The sequence below is a fragment of the Suricata suricatta genome, chromosome 7 (assembly GCF_006229205.1).
Source record: "Suricata suricatta isolate VVHF042 chromosome 7, meerkat_22Aug2017_6uvM2_HiC, whole genome shotgun sequence".
Classification (NCBI taxonomy): Eukaryota; Metazoa; Chordata; class Mammalia; order Carnivora; family Herpestidae; genus Suricata; species Suricata suricatta.
In genome coordinates, this window is record NC_043706.1 from 32,006,389 (window position 1) to 32,027,552 (window position 21,164).

General features: G+C 51.5%; 2 protein-coding genes, 1 long non-coding RNA gene and 1 other non-coding gene across 9 annotated transcripts; 2 read left to right on the top strand and 2 right to left on the bottom strand.

The window, feature by feature from the left end:
• The first annotated feature begins 6 nt into the window (after positions 1-6).
• On the top strand, positions 7-8,334 carry HMGA1 (high mobility group AT-hook 1). Of its 3 annotated transcripts, none has more exons than XM_029943938.1 (5): positions 7-665; positions 3,101-3,279; positions 4,903-4,986; positions 5,670-5,720; positions 7,012-8,334. In XM_029943938.1, exons 1-5 carry the CDS (start codon positions 485-487, stop codon positions 7,063-7,065), a joined length of 549 nt encoding a protein of 182 aa, XP_029799798.1. In that variant the 5' UTR covers positions 7-484; the 3' UTR covers positions 7,066-8,334. The 3 variants fall into 3 exon arrangements, with proteins under 3 accessions (XP_029799798.1, XP_029799799.1, XP_029799800.1); XM_029943939.1 differs by having other exon boundaries at positions 3,101-3,246; XM_029943940.1 differs by lacking the exon at positions 7-665 and having other exon boundaries at positions 2,039-3,279.
• Positions 8,335-8,484: 150 nt separating this feature from the next.
• Positions 8,485-11,047, bottom strand: SMIM29 (small integral membrane protein 29). Of its 4 annotated transcripts, none has more exons than XM_029943943.1 (5): positions 10,904-11,047; positions 9,721-9,904; positions 9,531-9,556; positions 9,103-9,169; positions 8,485-8,900 (listed from the first exon to the last, which is right to left on the bottom strand). In XM_029943943.1, exons 2-5 carry the CDS (start codon positions 9,829-9,831, stop codon positions 8,835-8,837), a joined length of 270 nt encoding a protein of 89 aa, XP_029799803.1. In that variant the 5' UTR covers positions 9,832-9,904; positions 10,904-11,047; the 3' UTR covers positions 8,485-8,834. The 4 variants fall into 4 exon arrangements, with proteins under 4 accessions (XP_029799803.1, XP_029799804.1, XP_029799801.1 ...); XM_029943944.1 differs by having other exon boundaries at positions 9,103-9,208; positions 9,781-9,904; positions 10,904-11,017; XM_029943941.1 differs by having other exon boundaries at positions 9,103-9,208; positions 10,904-11,011.
• Positions 11,048-11,223: 176 nt separating this feature from the next.
• LOC115295756 lies at positions 11,224-20,520 on the top strand. The gene is made up of 3 exons (XR_003910565.1): positions 11,224-11,269; positions 11,641-11,699; positions 20,482-20,520. It is a non-coding gene; the product is annotated as an uncharacterized LOC115295756 (long non-coding RNA).
• On the bottom strand, positions 19,573-19,679 carry LOC115297291. The gene has a single exon (XR_003911387.1). It is a non-coding gene; the product is annotated as a U6 spliceosomal RNA (small nuclear RNA).
• Positions 20,521-21,164: the final 644 nt, after the last annotated feature.

Here is a 21,164-nt window from a genome sequence, read left to right on the forward strand (position 1 = left end):
GAGGAACAGGCTGCGGCGCAGCGGGCGAGCAGGGGGCCAGGCGCCCCCCGCAGCCTAGGGAAGTTCTAGAAGTGAGGGGGATGGGCAGGAACCCCGTAATTCGACCCCGTTCTCGCTCGGCCTTTCTCCTGGTTCCAATCCCCCTCCCTACGCAGATGAGGCCGAATCGCGGGCCTGGGTTTGGGGCTTCACCCGGACCCCACCTCTGGCCCGGCCCGCGCCTCTTCAGTCCCCAGGGCCGGGCCTGCCCTCCGCCCCCACAAACAGGTTTCTCTGCTTTGCAGGGCTCTGTTGGAACTAGTCCCTTTGACTCCCCGTTTCAAATTTTTTTTTTCTTCTGGACTTCATTTTGCGGGGAGGGCTCGGAGGGAGGTGGCTTTCTTCCTCTACCCCGCGCCCGCGCGCGCCAGGTTTCCTGCCCCAAGGCGGGCTTGGGTGCCCCCTCTGGCAGGAAGTGGGGCCGGGTGCACCCGCGTGGCGGTGCATGCGGTCGGGGTGCACCAGTTTCCCGCGCCTGCAAGAGCAGCCTGTGCCCCTCCCCCCGCGCGCTCTGGCCCCTAGTCCCGCCGGCCAACCTGCAACGGCCCGGTGCAGACACTTGCAGAGTCACCCTGGGGCCCGGTCTGGAGCAGGAGGCAACAGGGACTTAACCGGTCTCCAGGCGGGTAAGGAAAGTGGTGGGCTACAGGGGTCGCCAAGAACCTACTCCATCCTGCTCGCCTACTTGCTGTGTGACCTTGGGTAACTCGTCAGACCTCTCTGGGCTACTTTTTTTTCCAGAAAACAAGGGAGTGCCATGAGGATTTCCTAGGGTCGTTCTTGTAGATTACCTAAGCATTTGTGGAATACACGTTGCCTACCCGGTGTATGGAGCGGACAACCTTGAGGCCCAGAAGAGCTTATTACAAACTGAAGGATTGAGGTCGGGCCCTAAACATGGCTTCGCCTAGCTAGGCGTCTGATTTTCAGAAACAGGTGGAAGAGACAAGCATTTGTTGGTCTCACCAGAGAGGGCCTCAGGCCTTCAGTTCCTGGAGGCCTGGATAGAGGGGGTAGAGAGTGGATGAAAGGGTCCCCAGTAGTGAAAAGTGGGGGGGGAAGCACCAGATGATGCAAGAACTTCCCCAGGGACCCACCAGGATCCCTTGGGCCCAGGCTTTCTGGGATTAGGGGCTGGCTTGGCCCAACTGGAACCCCCTCTGTGAGGGGGCCTTCAGCAGACCTCATGTGAGGTCAGCACTCATTTAGGCTGATTAATTTTGATGTTTAGTTTGAAGGGAAACCTGTGGTGTAATATAAGATTCCAATCACTGCCTGTAATTACAGAGCAGGCCAAGCCACTAATGACGGAGCAGGATAAATCACCAACCACCTTGTTTAAAAGGGTCTTTAAGTCTGAAATATTATAAAATAGAGTAATTACCAGACAAAGTCTCGCCGTCTGGAGAATCTTGATGCTTGGGGATGGGGGCCTCTGGCCCTCAAAAGTCCCAAGTTTGCAAAAAACAAAACAAAAAAAAACCACCACAAAGCTTTTTTTACTCTCTCATCGAATTAAAATTGGAAATCATCTGAAAATCTGAAAATGGAAAAGGAAAGTCATTAAATGTTCTAGTTTTTATTTTGATTGGAGTGAGATTTCCCATTGTTTACACATTTCAACTGTCATCTGGTTTGATCTTGCACCAGTCTGGAGAGGCGGTTGAGGTAGATGTCTTAGCATTACCCCCATTTTACAGATGGAAGGTCTTTTAGTTAGAAGTGAGGCCTCTTGGCCCACCCTTTGCCAAGTGCCACCAGAGATTGGTTTCCAGGGAGGTGTAGAGCCACAGGCCTCCCAGGTTGCACATCCCTAGCTGGGAAGACAGAAGCGGTGGGGCACCCTCGCTGTCTTTAGATTTCTTTTTTTTTTATGTCTTTATTTTATTTTGAGAGAGACAGTGAGCAGGGGACAGGCAGAGAGAGGAAGACACAGAATCTGAAGACAGGCTCCAGGCCCTGAGCTGTCAGCACAGAGCCCGATGTGGGGCTCCAACGCATGGACTGTGAGATCATGACCTGAGCCAAAGTCGGATGCTTAGCCGACCGAGCCACCCAGGCACCCCCACTCTCACTATCTTTTAAGCTTCTGGAAGAGGTTCCCAGATAAAGGGGGCAGATGCTCCTAGCAGTGGGAGGTTTTAGGTAAACTCCGAATTGGTAGGGCTGATGAAGCCCAAAACGACCTCTAAGAGGGAAGATGCTAGAAGAGAAGCAGCTTTGGAGGAGCAGCCCTGCCCAGGCTGGGGTGGGGAGGGGCAGGGGGGAGGGCACCTAGCATCTGTTCGGAAGCATCCATTCCTGCCCCTCCTGAAAGCAGGCATCAAAGGGGACAGTCTCATTTGACTCCAGGAGGACGGGGGTGGAAGAGGAACTCCACCTTTCTGCTTTGGGTTTCTTTTCCTCTCCTATGCAATTTCACCTCTCTTCCCCTTTTCCAGACTGTTCTGTTCTTGAGTCCCTAAGGCTCTACCCAGGGAGGGAGCAGAGAGAACTGACTGGTAGGGTGGGCACCATCCCTGGCCAGGCGATTGGTACAGGATCAAGGTTGGCCCTGGCCTGGTCCTGAGGCATGGGCCGAGCAGTACTGTTGGCCAGGTGGGCCGGGGACTGATGCTCACGGCTGCCAGATGGGTACCCGGGGCTGCTTCTCTCTGCTTGCCTTTCTTCCCTTGTGGTCTGTGAGCCACTCAAGCTTGGTTTCCTCTTAAGAGAAAGGGCAGCTGGCCAGGGAGAGGGACCCCTGGCTATGTGAGGCTTCCCGCCCCCCACCTCATCCACACCTTTGCCCCAGCAAAGTGCCCACAGCCACTCCGGAGCCAGCTGTGCCTCTTGGGCCTGGGCCCTTTGGGGGTGGCAAAACAACAAAGCAGGAGATAAGGAGCTGATTAGAGCCAACGGCTCGACCCCACCCCCACTTGCCTGAGCAGGGTGGGGATCCTGGATCCCCTGGGAGCCGGCACAGTCATACAGGCCACCTTGGGGGTGGGAGTGGTAAAGGGGGGGTAGGAGGTAGCCGAAGCAAGATGTTGTGTTTGAAACGATTTTTCCTGCTTCCTAGCATCCCAGCCATCGCCCTTCCACCTGCTCCAGAGAGAAGGGAAGATGAGTGAGTCGAGCTCGAAGTCCAGCCAGCCCTTGGCCTCCAAGCAGGAAAAGGACGGCACTGAGAAGCGGGGTCGGGGCAGGCCGCGCAAGCAGCCTCCGGTGAGTCCCGGGACAGCGCTGGTAGGGAGTCAGGTGGGTGTCCAAACCTTTGCCTCGGTTTACCCCCTTTGGGCTAGGGAGGTGACAGGTGTCTCGGGCAAGTGAGAACTGGAACAGAGGGGTGCAGAATCCTTGCTCGGCATGTGTCCCAGCACCCAGTGCACGCCCACCCTGGTTCATTCCTCACACCCCAGTAGAGAAGTGGGGGCTGAGGAATCTTGCTGGACGATTCAAGCCAGAAGTGACCCTGTGGTCACCCAGCTCGCGAGAGCTCGCACTCTGGTGAACTACCCATCCTTGACTTCCGGTCTCTTGTGCTCCATTGCATTTATAGAACAGAAACGATGAGTTCCGTGTATATAGAAGTTCCACACTTCTAGGCCCGAGCTTCACTGCACCTACTAGTCTGTCAGTTAACCATGAAAGTTTCTAAATACTTCACTGTCAATTTCTGTACGTCCCTAATCCAGGCCTGTATCAAATACCTGGGCCAGCACCTATCCGCGGACCTCCCTTCGAGTGACCTTAGGCCAGGCTCGGGTTCTGTGAAAGAAACACTGAAGTCCAAGAACTGAAAGATACAGGGGAGGTGGTGAGAGTGAGAGAGTGACCTTCAACCCTGGTGGTGTCCCCTGCTCAGGTCTCCTGGGGTTGGAAAGCCAGCCTGGCCTCTGGGGGCACCACAGGGAGCACAGCCAGTCCTGTGGGGGAGATCTTGGATTCTCTCAGAGGGGCAGTAGCTGGTGAGGCCAGCTTGCTTCCTTTTGCCTGGGAAGAGGAAAGGGATCAAGGGCAACCCTTGCCCTGTGTACCGTGGGCTCCGGGCTTCCGCGCCTGTAGGTTGGAGAGCGCCATATGTACGGACTCTTTAGAGAGTGGGGAGTGGTGGGATTCACCTGCCGCCACAGTGTATACAGAGAGGCCAATCGGGTTCCCTCAGTCTCCACCTCGAGCCTGTTAGCTGGGCTCCACGGGGGGTGTCCGAGAAGGGGTGTCGGGTCACTGGACTGTAGCTCTAAACAGCCTCTGGGCAACCACCCCAAAACTGTTATTACTCTGTCAGGCTTATTAAAATGTCAGCGGCAACCGTGGCCGGGATCTCCGAGTTTCTTACATCTGGGCATAATTCCTTCTGGAGGTTCCCTCCACTGTGCGGAGGGGTGGGATGGCATCCTTTCCCCTCTTGACTCCCCCACAGTCTCCAGTCTATCATCTGAGGGGGCAGACAGCAGTGTGGGCCCAGTGCTAGACACTTCCACGTCCTTCCTTTCCTTTTCACGCTACTCCGTAAGGTGAGTCCTGTCACCATTTACGGTCAAGGAAACCAAGGCCCAAGCATTCTGTGACTTGCCCCGAGAGCTTAGAGCCGTTCTGGCGGCAGAGCTGTCTGACAGTGTCTTTCTGCCCTGGTGACACCTTTCCCTTTTCTGGCTTCCTGTCATTTTGTTATCACAGGGATGCATGGGAGAGGCTTTGCAAAAGACGGTCAGTGTGAGAACCTGAATCACGGGCTTGCCTGCCGTGGTTCCTGTGGATTTCTGGGTTGGGGTGATGAGTTGCTGACTCAGTCTTGCTGGGGGGCTAGAGAGCTGTGTCTTCGGGAAGGGGCGGGACAGGTGGCATCTGTGTCCCTGATGACCCCGTCTGTCTTTGCAGAAGGAACCCAGCGAAGTGCCAACACCTAAGAGACCTCGGGGCCGACCAAAGGGGAGCAAAAACAAGGGTGCTGCCAAGACCCGGGTGAGGACGAAGGAGGAGGCCCTCTCCCTGTGGCCACAGCTGCGGGGCGGTCTGGGCGGGGGGAGGACTGGACCCTGCCCCCTCTTCCCTGGCATATGGGTGGCAGCGAGTCTTCGCAAATTGGGGGAAGCAGGGCAAGGATTGGGTCTTCCTTCTGGGGACTTGGTCCTGCCCAGGACAATGGGTAAGTCAAGTCAGAAGTCCTGCGGCTTTCCTCCTCTGGAGAAGGGAGAGTTGGGAACAATGAAGGGACAGCTGCACCAGTCCCTGAGCTGAGAGTGTTCCTTTCATTCGGGGCGGGGGAAGGAGGGGGTCCCCGGGGTCCCCTGGGTCCCGAGGGAGCGGGAATAAGAGAGAAGGCCAGATTCACAGTGGCATCAACCTCTTGGAGAAGTTGTTTTGTTTTTTATTTTATTTTTTCTGAGACACGACTCATATCCTCTGAGTCACGGGTGGAGGAGGGAGTGGGGGGCATGTGTGTATATTGGGGGGGGCAGTGTGGCTGGCCAGTCATCACCAGCTGGACTCGGGTGGGCCTGCCGGGGTGAGAGTCCTGGGCTGCCCCGAGCGGAGGTAGGTAGTTCTGCCCCTCCCTGCTCTCCCCGACCATTGGGGCCCTGGTCATTGGGGGAGTATTGTCCGGGACAGTTTTGACTCAGTGGATCTTTTCTCGGACTATCTAGAAAACTACCACAACTCCAGGGAGGAAACCAAGGGGCAGACCCAAAAAACTGGTAGGTGAAGGCCGGCGGCTGTTTGGGTTTTCTGGGGAGGGTGTGGAGGTTGGGGGGATGCTTGTCCTGGGTGCTCACCATGGAAAGGTGGCTCTACCTAACCCTAGTCAGGCATGGGGGGACAACATCACTCTAGCCAGGCCTAGAGAGGGAAAGGGATTCTGGGTCCTGGCGCCCTGCCCAGGGCTGTTAAGGGCTGTGTCCTTAGAAGTAAGGGGTCCCAGGTACAAAGACTAGACCCCTGCCCTGCCCTAGTGGGGGGCGGGGCTGCTCTCCTTCCTCTGTTCCTAGAACGGACTCAACCTCTAGGGGGAACTTGGAGGCCATCTAGTCCCTCCCCATCCCCTGCCAACAGAAAGGAGGAACGAATTCTACCTGGGCATAGGGTGATGATTGTCCTCCTCTATCCATTTCTGAGCCCCCCTAAACAGCTGGTAATGGAAGGAGGTAGGCTGAGTCAGGAGGCTGCCTCTAGGGCCTACACTGACATTCAGGGCCACCCTGGCCTTGTTCCTCCTGGCCCTTTTCTACCCCAAACCTGCTCCCTGAACTCCCTGAGGCCTTCATTCCTCGAGCTGAGCCACCACCAGGGTGAGGAGGGGGGTCAGGGGGTGCTGGCTGGGCCCCAGGAGTGAGTAACAGGAAACAAGTTGTTTTGGAGTTTGTGCCTGGCACGGGGGCTGCAGGCCCGTGTGGTGTCCCGACATTCCCGCCCAGTGAGTGAGCCCCGGCGGCACACACTTCCCCTTCCTCCCCGCCCTGGCCTGGGGTCAGTCAGCCACCCAGCACCACAGCCCAGCAGCTGCCCCTGCGGGCCAAGGCCACCTGGTCCCCTTGCACTTGCACCCAGCAGGGGGGCCTCGCATACGTACCCTGCGGCCACCCCTCCCGGGTTCCTCCCCCTGGCCACCTCTCCCTTCTCCCACAGAAAGCCAGTTACTTCCTCACTTCCCCGAGCTCAGTGCTACCCCCAGATGTGCGGGTACCCCTCACCCTACACCCACCCCAGGCCCCAGGGCCAAGGGGGGCTGGCTCCGTGTGAGAGCAGTGTGTGTGTGGGTTTTTTCCCTCCCTTTAAATTCTTCCTTTTTTATGAATGAAACTGGGCCGTGGAGGTTGCTGAGTCACTCACACACTCAGCCCTGACTCATCCCCTTCTGGAGAGCCAGGGAGCAGAGAGAGGGGTGGGGGCAATCTTGGCCTGTGCCCCTTCCTCCTCCCGTTACCCCCCTCCCCGGGAGTTGGGGGGGCAGGCCTGGCACTCCTGCTGACTGCCCTGCCCACCTCACAGGAGAAGGAGGAAGAAGAGGGCATCTCACAGGAGTCCTCCGAGGAGGAGCAGTGACCGCGCCGTGCCACCTGCTCCTTCACCGAGGAGCAGTTTCCTTCTGGGACTGGACAGCTCCGCTCCCACCGCCCCTGCCCCTTCCCCCAGGCCCACATGTCACCGCCACCCACCTGCGCCCTCGCCACCACACTACACAGCACACCAGCCGCTGCGGGGCCCTGAGGCCCGAGTGGGGAGCAGTTTCCTTTGGTCTCGGTTTCCAGTGACCCCTCACCCATGTTCACACTTGCCCTTCCAGACAGAGACGTCCCACCTCGCCGCACCCTGCCCCTGCTGCATTCCCAAGCTCAGTGGTGGGGATGTTGCTGACTGGGCTCTTGGTTTGGGGGTCCCTTTTTCTTCTACACTCTTCCCCCTGGCTTCCCATTAAGGGGCCTGGGAGGGCTCCCCTGGCCTTAAAAGGGGCCCATGCCCCATCTCATTGTGATCTGCTCCACTCCACTGTGCTGGCAGCGGGTATGGCCTGTGGGGAGGGGCGCTCAGCCCCAGGTGCGGCTCACACCCGCTTTTCTTCCTTCCCACCTTGCCTGGTCCTTGCTCTAGGTTGGACAGCCCCATTCAGGGCACAGGAAGGAAGGCAGGACGGGTCTGAGCCCCCTATCCTCGCCAGATGGGGTGCAGCTCACTCACCCCCACCCTGGAATCCACTGCAATGGGGGCAGTTCCGGTCACCCTTTATCCAGGAGGCCCAGGTTCCCTGTGGCAGCCACCTAAGGTGGGCTGGAGCTGCCGCCAGACCCCATCCGCTTCTGCCCTAGGCCTCAGTTTCCCCTTTCCTCACACGGGGCACTAATAACAAGGAGCTAGCCTTGCCCACTCCCACCCTTCTGCTCCTCCCCACCCCCCAAGGTTCTGGTTCCATCTTTCCTCTGTTCACAAACTACCTCTGGACAGTTGTGTTGTTTTTGTTCAATGTTTTCATTCTTAGACATCCATCATTGCTGCTGCGGCCAGCGCCAAATGTTCATCCTTGCCGCCTCCTGTTCTGCCCACATCCCCCTCCTCCAAGACGCTCTTAGGGGAAGGGGCCTGGGGCAGAGCAGGCTGGGTTACCGACCACCCCAGTCCCAGGGAAGGTGGGGCCCCGCCCCTAGGATGCTGCAGCAGAGTGAGGGGGGGGCCTGTATAGACCCCCAAGGGTGTAGGGGCCACCTTTTCCCCCTGTTCTGCCGGGGAGGAGGTGGCCATTATTTGTCCCAGCCTGGGGCCCCCCCGTCTGGTTTCCTATTTGCAGTTACTTGAATAAAAAAAATATCCTTTTCTGGACTGGAGTCTTTTCTGTGGTAGCAGGTACCTGGGGTAGAGCACCTAGTTGGGGGTAGCTTTTCAAGGTGCTCTCCCAGCTGGGGGAGGGGGAGGATAAGCATTAGCTGGGGGAAGGTAACTCGAGCCTCTGGGAGAAATCAACCACACCCCTAGCCACAAAACATCTTTATTTACAAAATATATATACCAAATACTATACATTAAGCCCTGTCACCATGGAAACATCCAAAGCCAAGTTAGGGAGGGCTCAGAAAAGTGCCACCCTTCTACCCCAGAAGGAAAAACTTGTTAGCCCCTTGGGTGTGGATGGTAGGCTCAGCCCACAAAGGATTGCAGGCCATTGGGGGGGGGGGGGCGGGCTACTGGGAGTGGATGGGAGGAAAGGAGCCCTGGTACCCAGCAGGGGGAGCTGGGTGAGTGCAAGTGGGAAGCAGCAAGCCGTGGGCCCTGGGCATTCCTAAGACCCCATGGTTCTGGAGATTGGGGCAGGGCGGGTCAGGTTAGGTCTTGACATCCAGCAAGGGCATCTGCTTGTGCTGGTAGCCACTCTGCCAGCCATGTACCACCTGTGAGGGAAGAGCTCATGCCATCAGGCTGGGTCCTGGCACTGAGGGAGGGCCCAACACAACCTTGGAGGCACCCCCACGCTGGTGGTGGTCTCAAGTGGGAGACGGCTGAGGGCAGAAGCAGGCTCCTGTTTCAGGGGGAGTCTGGAGGTGAACATGGCGGACAGACCACTGCTGATTCTCCCCGCCCCTGAGTGCTCACCTTAGGGTCTCCCACATCGGACAGTAGCTCCTGCTCAGCCTCATGCAGTTCCTCTGCGGGGTCGTAGCTGTACATGGGGAGCAGGTGATGGCGAAGCCGGTCCACTCTGGGGAGCAGGGGAGGGGGCTCAGCCCAGGGGGGGTGCCCACTCCCTTCAAACCCCTGACTGTCCAAGGCAGGGGCTCTTGCAAGGGGGTGCCTTTAGGGGCACACAAGGGTTCTAAGAACACAGGCCCGATTTTACAAGGGGCCCGTCTCAGGTGGGTAAGCCGAGTACGGGCAGGAAAACCTGACATGGGGTGTAGGGGATTTCACGCGTGTATAAGGACGGCCGAGAGGCATCTTAATAACGTATGTAGAGAGCCCAGGGAGCCAAGGAAAGAAACCAGCAGAATGCAGGGGAGGTAACACGGGGCAGGGGCACTCACCGCTTTTTCTTCTGGACATACATTACCTGTAACAGAGACACAGCACTGTGGAGGCTGCGTGTGAGCCCAAGACGGCCCACAAGTGAGACCCGCCTCTCCCCCCCTCCACAGCAGGACAGCCAAGATGGTGTGTGTGGGCTGGATCAGGCCCACCTAGCCCTGCCTTCGCAAAAGTGTGGGGGCTCCTTACCACAGCCACCACCACCCCGACCAGGGTGATGAGGAAGAAGGGCCCCAACACATAGCCCACCATGGAGTCGCTGTTGGCCTGAGGGACATTGGGCACTGTAGTGTTACTCATGACATCGGCAGCCGGAGGGCTGGGTGGTCAGCATGGGCAGTAGTGCCTCGGGAGGGCGCCTCCACTGGGCTCCCTGGGGAGGAGGAAGGGAGGTTATCAATTTCAAGTTCTGGATCCCTCCCCAAGAGCTGTGATGTATCACAACTTAGGGCAGGCCCTGGGGGACAAGGGCTCATCCAGGTCAACGTGCTGGGTTTAACCCTCCAGTGAGTCTCAGCAAATCCTGGGTTTGGAGGGCACGAGAACCCCCACATCAGGGTGTGGCCCAGCTCAGGTGCTGGCCAAACATTTGCACATCTCAACCGGGCAAAGTTTAGACACAGGTTCCTGCTCCCACAGTGGAGCAAAATGGAGAGATCTGGCGAAAATATGAGGGTCCTGCACTGTGGCCGCGTGGGTGAAGAAGGAGCATTTGAAGGAGTCTGCCTCAGTCCTGGTCCCTTCCCCAGATTTTAGGCCATAGGACCTCCCTATGCCCTCCCTGTCCCCGGCGTTACTGCACACATACAGCCTAGAGAGCCTCTCCCCACATTGGTCTCATGTGCCAGGGTGGACACAAGTGGGCAGGGCTGGATTGTATCTGGGAGGTGATGTCACTTCCCTCTGGTCCCCACCCGGGGCTCCGCCCAGGTCCCTCCTCTCTTAGCGAGGGCTGACAGGCGGGAGGTGACAGGGTCGGCTTCCATCAACAGATGCAAGGAGACTGTCCATGGGCTCCTGCACGCAGACCCCAATGTCCCTGACCCCGCTTCGCCTGGGCTTCCATCGGAGGGCAAGGTTAGAACTACAACATACCCGGTGTCCGTCGGGGCACCGAGCTTGCCCAGTCACATGCACACCGTCCCACGGTCGAGGGGACATGCCGAGGTGGGGCGAGTGACAGGCAGCTCCTAGGATGCGGACCAGCATCGGCGAGTGGGAGGCAGTTCCCACTGCGCTGGGCGGCTCAGGCCGGGGAAGTGAGGTTCGGGGAACGGTGCGCAGAGGGGCCTGGGAATCCTAGAATCCCGGCACCCCGAGGCGCGGCCCTGTCCGGCCGCTCTGCAGCGCATCCAACCCGTTCATGCCTTACCTCCCGCCGCTGTAGCCCGGACAGGAACGCCCTCGGTTGGCTCCCAGGCCCCGGAAGAGCCGCAGGCGCGTGATCAAAGGACCCGGGGAAATGGGCGGGGCCTCCGTACGGGGGCGCAGCCAATCCAGTGGACGAAGGCGGACGGCCCGAAGACTGCTGGAGCGGCCAATCCGGAGGTGGGGGGTGCGCGGTGCGAAGGCGGGGACGGGCCAGATTGCAGGGTCCATCCGCGGCAGCAGAGGGCAGCCGAGCGCTGCGCAGTGGGGGGAGGAGAGTGCGCGGGGAGGGGCGGGGCCGGGGCTGGGGCTGCTTCCCGGCGTCCCCCGGGGTGGGACACCCGACGAGTGCCCGAGCCTTGGAGCTCAGGTGGGTGGGGAAGGTGTGGCGTCGGGCTGGCTCACCCTTCTGGGTGGAGTTCAGGTGTAGGGCCAAGCCACGCCCTGAAGTTTGACCTAGGCGTGCGGCGACTTCCCTTCACGGCCGGACCCTGCCCCGGGCCCGCCAGGACTCCATTAGTGTTTATTTCGCCTTCCAAGCCTCCCAATTCCTGGTGGCAGAGGGCAGATAGAGTAGGCAAGCCCGGTTAGGCCGTGCCCTGCCGTGGGACCTGGGCCCACTTACCCACCCACCTTTCTCTGCGTCTCAGTCTTAACGTCTGTAAAACAGGCTGATGTACCGATTAATCGAGGAATATCATGCCCTGTTACAAACCCCGTTAACTTTTTTGTGGGTTTCAGGAACACAGGTGGAGCCACGCGGTGCAGTCCCCCTGGGGCACAATCCACTTGAGAAACAGGTAAATTTGAAAGCTTTCGTGGTCTGTTAAAATGTCACACACTGGAGAAATGGTGGGTGAAGTTTACCAATGTAGGAATCCTGGCTGTGGTATTCCACTATCGTTTTGCAAAAATTAGCACTGGGGGAAGCTAGGCAAAGCATATAAGGGATCTCTGTTGTTTCTTACAACTGCATGTGAATCTACAATTACCTCAGGTCGGTGTGTGTAGTTTTGTACCGGACCCCTACCTCCATTCCCAATCACACATGATTCCGAAAACTCCAGATGGGCAGGTGATGGAAGCCAGCCAAGAATACAAAAGTTGTGGGAGCTGACCCAGGTGGAGGCCCTCCAGGGTCCTTGGATGCTACTGGAGTTGGAGGGATAAACTGGACCGGCTTATTCTTGCCAGAGAGACAGCCAGTGGCATGGACATGTTGAGCCACTTGGTCTGGTCTGGTGTGTTTTCTTCTCCGGCCCTTCCGAAGGAGGTTGGATCAGGGCAGGTCTGATGCAGAGATGACCCAGCTGAGAACCAGAAGGCAGTTGAGAACTCTGGCCTCTTGCCTTCAGACACCATCGTCTGGCTGGTGGGAAATCAGAGATGAAAGGAAAGGAGTGACAGAGATGTCCAGGTCTGGAAGGCTCCAGGTGGATTCCCTGGGGTTTCTCAGGCTTTTGAGTCTGAAGAGTAAGGAGACCACCCATCCCAGACCTGAGGGCAGACGGAGGAAGCCACCTCTGGGGGCAGGCTTGCCTCCTAGATATATATTTTTGATGTTTATTTATATTGAGAGCACTGCACCTGCTGCATGCAAGCAGGGGAGGGGCAGGGAGAGAAAGGATCCCAAGCAGGCTCTGTGCTGTCAGTGCAGAGCCCGACATGGGGCTCCATCCCACGAACCATGAGATCACAACCTGAGCCAAAATCAAGAGTCAGAGGCTTAACCGCCCGAGCCATCCAGGTGCCCCTGGGCTTGCCTCATCTTGCAAGGTTAGGGTCAAATAATAGGTTTTAGACCCAGACTCCTTTGGCTTCTCACATGTCCAACTTTTGTCCTCATCCTCACAGCTTCTGACCACAAATCTTGAGGGTCTTCTAGGATTGGGCGTAGCAGTCAGCTGGGTAAGCCAGTACGTAGAGGTCTCAGTGTCTGAAATTCAGCACGCTTCCCTTACTGCCAGGACAGAACACCATTCTGAGCGAGGCAGGGCAGGTGGGGTGACCCCAATTTACAAATGAGTAAGCTGAAACCCTGGGCAGTGTGATGACTTCCCAAGGCCCCTGGTGTGAGCAGCAAGGGTGAGGCAGAATGGAATGACAGGCGGGCCCTTCTTCCTGGGTAGCTTTGTAACAGCAGCTTCTCCGAGTCTTTATGTGAAGCCTGATTTGTTCCAGTGATAAGGCTTTAGCTCCCCTGAGGGTACCCCCCCATCCCAGCCAAGGAATACTCCAGCCCTCTCTGCTCTCTTCATGCTGCTGCTAGCTCAGGAAGGGGAGAGAGAGGGCAGAGCGGAGGCTGCACTGTGCCACCCTGATCAGGTTTTGACTGTTCCCTTACACGTGTTGCTATGGCGAGTGCCTGGGCTTACATATCCACTTCCATGAATGCCTTGCTCATCCTTGTGTCCCCCTACTCTGGACCCACCTCCTAAATCATAAAAGCAGCCATCGAAAAGAGCAAACTGTTGACAAGTAACATCAATTCATTCCAGAACAAAACCCAAGAAGATATATAGGAATGCAAAACTACCCAGCCCCCAATAAAGGAACATTCATAACTGTGCAGCATCCATTTAAAAAAATGGATTCAGGGGTACGTGGGTGGCTCCATCTGTTATGCATCTGACTTAAGCTCAGGTCATGATCTCATGGTTCGTGAGTTCAAGCTCCACGGTGGGCTCTCTGCTGTCCGCACAGAGCCTGCTTCAGCTCCTCTGCCCCAACTCTCTTCTGCCCTCCCCGCGTGTGCGCTCTCTCTCTCTCTCTCAAAATTAAATAAATATTTTTTAAAAATGGATCCATAAAGGGGTGCCTGAGTGGCTCAGTTGGTTGAGTCCAACTCTTGGTTTTGGCATAGGTCATGAGCTCATGGTTTTGTGGGTTCAAGTCCTCTTTGGGATTCTCTTTCTCTCTCTCTCTCTGCCCCTCCCTCACTGTCTCTGTCTCTCTCAAAATAAATAAACTTAAATAAATGAATAAATAAATAAAACTGGATCCACAAATGTTTAGACATGCAAAGAGGCAGGAAAATACAATCTATAATGAATTGAAACTGACCCAGAACTGACAGATGTTAGACCTAAGGAGGACATTAAAACAGTTATAACAGGGGCGCCTGGGTGGCTCAGTCACTTAAGCATCCGACTTCTGCTCAGGTCACCATCTCATGGTTTGTGAGTTTGAGCCCCACATTGGAGTCTGTGCTGACAGCTCAGAGCCTGGAGCCTGCTTCGGATTCTGTGTCTCCCTTTCTCTCTGCCCTTCCTGCACTCACACTCTCCATCTCTCTCAAAAATAAGTAAACATTAAAATTTTAAAAATAAAAATAAAACAGTTGTAACCGTATTCTTCATGCTCAAAAAGTTAAGGACAGACAAGGAAGATATGAAAAAAGCCCTGGATTGAATTTGTAGACATGAAGATTGCAATGTCCAAGATGAAATACACAGTGGATAAGATTAAAGCAGCTTAGATATTGCAGAAGAAAAGGGAAACAACATGAAGGCATTCGAACAGACTTATCCAAAATGAAACAGAAGAAAGAATCTAGAAAAAAAATTACAAGAGCATCAGGGAGTTGTGGGACAATTTCCCGTGGCCTAATATATGGGTGATGAGAGGCCCAGAAGAAGAGAAAAAGAGGGACAAAAATATTTGAAGGAATAATGACTAAAAGCTTTTGAAACTTAACGGAGACTCTAAACCCACAGATCCAGGAAGCACAAGAAACCCCAAGCACAAGAAACATGAAGAAAACTACACAAAGGTACATTATAATCAAATTGCTCAAAATCCATAATGAAGAGATCATCTTAAACAATACACAGAGGAACAAAGAATGACATTAGCTTTTTACCCAAAACCATATATGAGAAGGCAGTGCAGCAGCATGTAAAGTATTGAGTGAAAACTTCCCAAGGCAGAACATTAGGCAAAAATATCTTTCAAAAACATACAATAGCCAAATTTTGGAAGCAGTCCAAATGCCCATTGATAGATGAGTGCATAAAGAAGATGTGCTAGGGGCGCCAGGGTGGCTCAGTCGGTTAAGCCTCCAACTTCGGCTCAGGTCAGATCTCACGTTTGTGGGTTCGAGCCCCGCGTCAGGCTCTGTGCTGACAGCTAGCTCAGGGCCTGGAGCCTGCTTCCGGTTCTGTGTCTCCTTCTCTCTCTGCACCTCCCCCTCTCATGCTCTGTCTCTCTCTTTATCAAAAATAAATAAAAACATTAAAACAATTAAAAAAAAGATGTGCTATAAATATATAACGGAATATTATTTTGCTATAAAAAGGATGAAATCTTGCTATTTGCAACAACATGGATGGATCTAGAGGGTATAATGCTAAGCAAAATAAGTCAATCAGAGAAAGACAAATCTATGATTTTACTCATATGGAATTGAAGAAAAAAACCAAATGAGTAAAAGAAAAAAGAGAGACAAGCCAAGAAACAGGCTCATAACTATAGAGAACAATCTGATAGTTACCAGAGGGGAGTGGGTGGGGGGATGGGGGAACCAGGTGAGGAGGGCTAAGGAGGGCACCTGTCGTGATGAACATTGGGCGATGTGTGGAATTGTTGAATCACTATCTTGTACACTTGAAACTAATATAACATTGCATAGTAACCATACTGGAGTTAAAAAACATCTCTCCGAAACAAAAGTGAGGGGAGCCTGGACCAGCTGGTTCAGTGCCCAACTCTTGATTTCGGCTCAGGTCATGATCTCGTCTTTCATGAGTTTGAGTCCCACATCGGGCTCTGCACGGACAACACAGAGCTTGCTTGGGATTCTCTCTCTCCCTCTCTCTCTGCCCTGCTCCACTCTCAAATTAAATAAATAAAGACTAAAAACTAAAGGTGAGCAGGTGGCTGGTTAGCTCCGTTGGTTAGAGTGTGGAGCTAATAAAAACTAAAGGTGAAATAAAGACATCTTCAGATATATAACAACTGAGAGAATTCATCACTAGCAGACCTGCACTACATAGAATGTTAGAGGAAGTTCTTCAGGCAAAAAGAAAATGGTACCAAATAAAAATATGGACCTATCCAAAGGAATGAAGAGCTCTGGTGATGACAACTACATACGTAAGCAAGTTTTTTTCGTATTACTTACATCTTTTAAAAAGATAATTGTGTTAAAAAATAAAAAATGATAATGTATTGTGGGGTTTGTGCACTGAGAATTTTTGCAGAGATAGACCACATTCAGGGCCATAAAACAAGTCTCAACTTTACAAGGATTCAAGTTAATATATGCAAAAGTAAAATGTATTATATCAACACCATAAAGGCTGGACAAGACATGGAAATACAGTAAGATTCAGATATACATGAGGTTGTATAATATCACTTAAAAGTGAACTGTGGAAGGGCTCCTGGGTGGCTCAGTCGGTTGAGCGTCCGGCTTCGGCTCAGGTCATGATCTCATGGTTTGTGGGTTCCAGCCCCACATCGGGCTCTGTGCTGACAGCTCAGAGACTGGAGCCTGCTTTGGGGTTCTGTGTCCCTCTCTCTCTGCCTCTTCCCTGCTAGCACTCTGTCTCTCTCTCTCAAAAAAAAATAAAATAAGATAAAAAATTTTAAGTGGACTGTGGTGAGTTAAAGGTGTGTAGTATAAACCCTAAAACAACTAATAAAATAACAGTTATAGCTAATAAGTCAACAAAATAAATAAGATGAAATAAAAAAGTAATCCAAAGAAAGCAGAAAAAAGAAAAAGGGAAACAAAGAACAGATGAGACAACTAGGAAACAAATAGGATGATAAACTGAAACCTAACTACCCTGGACCCTTGAACAGCATGGGATTAGGAGCAGCCATGTTTGACTCCCCCAAAACTGACCTACAAATAGCTTGCTGTTGACCAGATGCCCGACCAATGACATAAACAGTTGACAAAACATATTTTTATATGTCGTATATGTTATATACTGTATTCTCTTATTTCTTTATTTTAATGCTTTATTTTTTGAGAGAGTGCAAGTGGGGGAGGGACAGAGAGAGAGGGGACAGAGGATAGGAAGCAAGCTCTGTGCTGAAAGCAGGGAGCCCGACATAGGGCTCGAACCCACAAACCGGAAGATCATGACCTGAGCAGAAGTAGGACGTCAACCAACTGAGCTGCCCAGGTGCCCCTGTATTCTCTCTCTCTTTTTTTTTTTTAAGTACTCTCTATACACAATGTGGGACTCAAACTCAGCACCCCAAGATCAAGTCTTAGTCTCTACTGACTAAGCCAGCCAGGCACCCCTATACTGTATTCCTAGAAGGAAGTAAATGGAATAAGGAAAATATTAAGAAAATAATAAGGAAGAGAAAAAACATTTACAGTACTATACTATATATTTTTAAAGTTTGTGTATAAGTGGACCTGCCCAGTTCAAACATATGCTGTTCAAGAGTCAACTGTATATCAGTCATGACATTAAAGGTAAACTGTCTAAACAACCTAATTAAAACGCGGAGATTATCAGAGTGGATAAGAAAGCAAGATCCAATTATATGCTGCCCACAACAAATGTACTTCAAATATAAAGAATCAAATAGGGTAAAAGCAAAAAGATAGAGAAACTACACGATGTTTATGCAGTCAGAAGAAAGCTGGGAGGACTATAATCTCTTCCTCTCCCTGCTCCCAAGAGCACATGCTCGCTCTCTCTCGCTCTCTCTCTCTAAAAGGAAGAGAAAAGAAACCAATAACAAAGATCCTTGGAAAATCTCCAAATGTTTGAAAAATGAGTAACTCACCTCTGGATCAAAAAATAATTAGGAGGGCACCTGGGGGGCTCAGTCAATGAAGTGTCCAACTCTCAATTTTGGCTCAGGTCATGATCTCACAGTTTGTGATATTGAGGCCCGTGTTGAGCTCTGGGCTGATGGTGTGGAGCCTGCTTGAAATTCTCTCTCTCTCTCCCTCTCCCTCTCCCTCTCATGCTTTCTTTATCAAAATCAATATTTTAAAAAAAGAATTAGTGGCACCTGGCTGGCTCGTTTGGTAGAGTATGTGACTCTTGATCTCAGAATTGTGAGTTTGATCCCCATGTTGGGTACAGAGATTATTTAAAATTTTTTTAAATGTTTTTTAACATAATGAGAAATATTTTGAACTGAATGAAAATGAAAACACAACACAGAACTTGTGGGGCACCTCCATTATAGAAATTTATGGCACTAAATCCCTTTTGTTTGTTTGTTTATTTATTTTGAGAGAGACAGACACAGCGTGAGTAGGGGAGGAGCAGACAGAGAGGGAGAGAGAGAATTCTAAGCAGGCTCCACGCTGTCAGTCCAGAGCCCCACTCTGGGCTCAAATCTGTGGTGCTCAAACCCATAAAGCCATGAGATCACAATCTGGGCCCAACCGACTGAGCCACCCAGGCACCCTGACTAAATGTCTTTTTTAAAGGAGCATCTGACTCCTTATTTGTTTGCAGAGAGAGAGAGAGAGAGAGAGCACGCGCGTCATGTGTGAGCAAGTGGGGGAGGGGTAGACAGAGAGGGAGACACAGAACCCAAAGCACGCTCCAGGCTCCAAGCTGTCAACACAGAGCCCAGTGCAGGGCTCGGACCTAGGAGCCGTGAGATTATGACCTGAGCTGGAGTCAGATATTCAACCAATTGAGACACCCAGGCGCCCCCCCTTAAAAGCCTTTTAAAAAAAAAGAAGGGAGGAATAAGGCAGGAAGATAGATGTCATGTCAGTGACCAGCTTCCACATGAAATCAGAGTATGCAGAAGAAACTAAAATAAAGATCAGGGACGCCTGGGTGGCTCAGTCAGTTGAGCCTCCAACTTCAGCTCAGGTCATGATCTCACAGTTTGTGAGTTCAAGCCCTGCATTGGGCTCTGTGTGTGTCTCTCTCTCAAAAATAAAGAAACTTAAAAAAATTAAAAGAAACTAAGAGAAAGATCAATGCAGAAATCTATGAAATAGAGAACAGAAAAATAGGGGCGCCTGAGTGGCTCAGTCGGTTAAGCGTCTGACTTCGGCTAAGGTTCCTGGGCTGAAGCCCCATGTCGGGCTCTGTGCTGACAGCTCAGAGCCTGGAGTCTGTCTTCAGATTCTGTGTCTCTCTCTCTGCCCCTCCCCTGCTCACACTGTCTCTGTCTCTCTCCCTCAAAAATAAATAAAACATTAGAAAATGAAATTTAAAAAAAGAAAACAGAAAAATAAAGGAAACTAAAAGCTGCCTATCAACAAAAGAGACACACCTCTAGCCAGAATGCTCAGGGAAATACAAATCACCAATATCAGAAGTGAGAGAATAACAGCACAACAGATTTTATAGATAATAAAAAACTAGTAAGGGGGCATTAGGGACAACTTTATACCAATAAATCCAACAACCTAATTAAAATGGAGAATACCTGGAAAGACACAAATTACCTAAGTGCACTCAAGAAATAGATAAATTTATAACAATCTAGATCGAATCAATACCGTCTTAGCTTCAATAGCATATATTAATTCCTCCTATCCAGTTCCATACCCCCTTTATGTTATTGTTACAGATACATCTGTATACATTGTGTACATGTTAACATAGATTTATAATTCTTGTTTTATGCATCTGCCTTTTAAATCATATAAGAAACAAAAAAGGAGTTACATACCAAAAATATAATTATACTGTTAGTACTTTATTTTTTTGTATGTGTAACTTTCAACATATGGAATGCTTCATGAATTTACATGTTACCCTTGGGCAGGGGCGACCCTAATCTCCTCTGTATCATTCCAATTATCACATATGTGTTGCCACAGGGAGCACCCTATCAATCCTTCTGTCCTTCCTCCCTCCCTTTTTTCCCTCCCTCCCTTTCTTCCTTCCATTTATTTTTAAGTGGGCTTCATGCCCTGTGCAGAGCCCAGTGTGGGCCTTGAATTCATGACCCCTGAAGCCAAGATCTGAGCTGAGATCAAGAGTTGGATGCTTAACGGACTGAGCCACCCAGGTACCCGCCTATCAGTACTTTAAATATATCATCCTACTGGTTTCAGGCCTTCATGGTGTCTGATGATAAATTAGCTACTAATCTCAGGATATTAACTATAATCTCCATGGTAGCCACTAAGAAAACAAGTAGGAAATATACAGAAAAGAAAATGAACAGGAAATCAAAATGGTACACTAGAAAAAATCAAACACAAAAGAACACAGTATTGGAAGGACTTGGGAACAAAAGAAGATGACATATAGAAAAGAACACTATCGCAAAAGTAAATCCTTCAACATCAGTAATCATTTATTTTATTATTTACTATTATTATTATTGTTATATTTTTAAAGTAAGCTTTATGTCCAACATGGGGCTCAAACTCACAACCTGGAGATTAAGAGTCACAGTCTCTACCCACTGAGCTAGTCAGGTACCCCAGTAATTACTTTAAATGTAAATGGATTAAGTTCACCAAATAAAAGTCAGAGATTGGTGATGATTGTACATTAAGAATGTACTTAATGCCACTGAAGTGTATATTTCATGGTGAATTTTATGTATATTTTATTATACACATAAGAAAACAGATTGGCTGAATTGATTTTTTTTAACTTTTTAATTTTTTTTTTTCAGAGAGAGACAGAGCACGAGTAGGGGAGAGGAGAAGAAGAGAGAGAATCTTAAGCAAGCTTCATGCTCAGGGTGGAGCCCAACTCAGGGCTCAATCCCATGGTCCTGGGATTATGACCTGAGCTGAAGTCAAGAGTCAGAGACTCAACCGACTGAGTGACCCAGGCACCCCCAGGATGGATTTTTTTTTTTTTATTTAAAAAAATTTTTTTAATGTTTTTTAATTATTTTTGAGAGATAGAGACAGCGCAAGCAGGGGAGGGCCAGTGGGAGAGGGACATACAGAATCTGAAGCAGGCTCCAGGCTCCAGCTAGCTGTCAGCACAGAGCCTGACACAGGGCTCGAACCCACGAACCATGAGATCATGACCTGAGCCAAAGCCGGACGCCCAACCGACTGAGCCACCCAGGCACCCCGCCAGGATAGATTTTTAAAATGAACTAACCAGGGTGCCTGGCTGGCTCAGTCAGTAGAACATGAGACTCTGCTCTTAGAATCATGAGTTTGAGGCCCACAATGGGTGTGGAGCCTACTTAATAAATAAATTAATTAATAATAAAATAAAAACTGATCTAACTGGAAATAAATAAATACAAATGATCTAACTGGACTGGAATAGACATTTCTCTAAAGGAGATAACAAATGGCCAGTAAGTACATGAAAAGATGCTCAACACCACTGATG

Excerpts from the sequence above, each read along its gene's own strand:
- SMIM29 (XM_029943941.1), bottom strand. The coding sequence starts at position 9,831 with ATGAGTAACACTACAGTGCCCAATGTCCCTCAGGCCAACAGCGACTCC. Across the intron at positions 9,209-9,530 it reads TATGTCCAGAAGAAAAAGCG|AGTGGACCGGCTTCGCCATC; the intron begins GTGAGTGCCCCT and ends CCTGCTCCCCAG. Across the intron at positions 8,901-9,102 it reads CCGATGTGGGAGACCCTAAG|GTGGTACATGGCTGGCAGAG; the intron begins GTGAGCACTCAG and ends CTTCCCTCACAG.
- HMGA1 (XM_029943938.1), top strand. The coding sequence starts at position 485 with ATGCGGTCGGGGTGCACCAGTTTCCCGCGCCTGCAAGAGCAGCCTGTG. Across the intron at positions 3,280-4,902 it reads CAGCGCTGGTAGGGAGTCAG|AAGGAACCCAGCGAAGTGCC; the intron begins GTGGGTGTCCAA and ends CTGTCTTTGCAG. Across the intron at positions 5,721-7,011 it reads GGGGCAGACCCAAAAAACTG|GAGAAGGAGGAAGAAGAGGG; the intron begins GTAGGTGAAGGC and ends CCCACCTCACAG.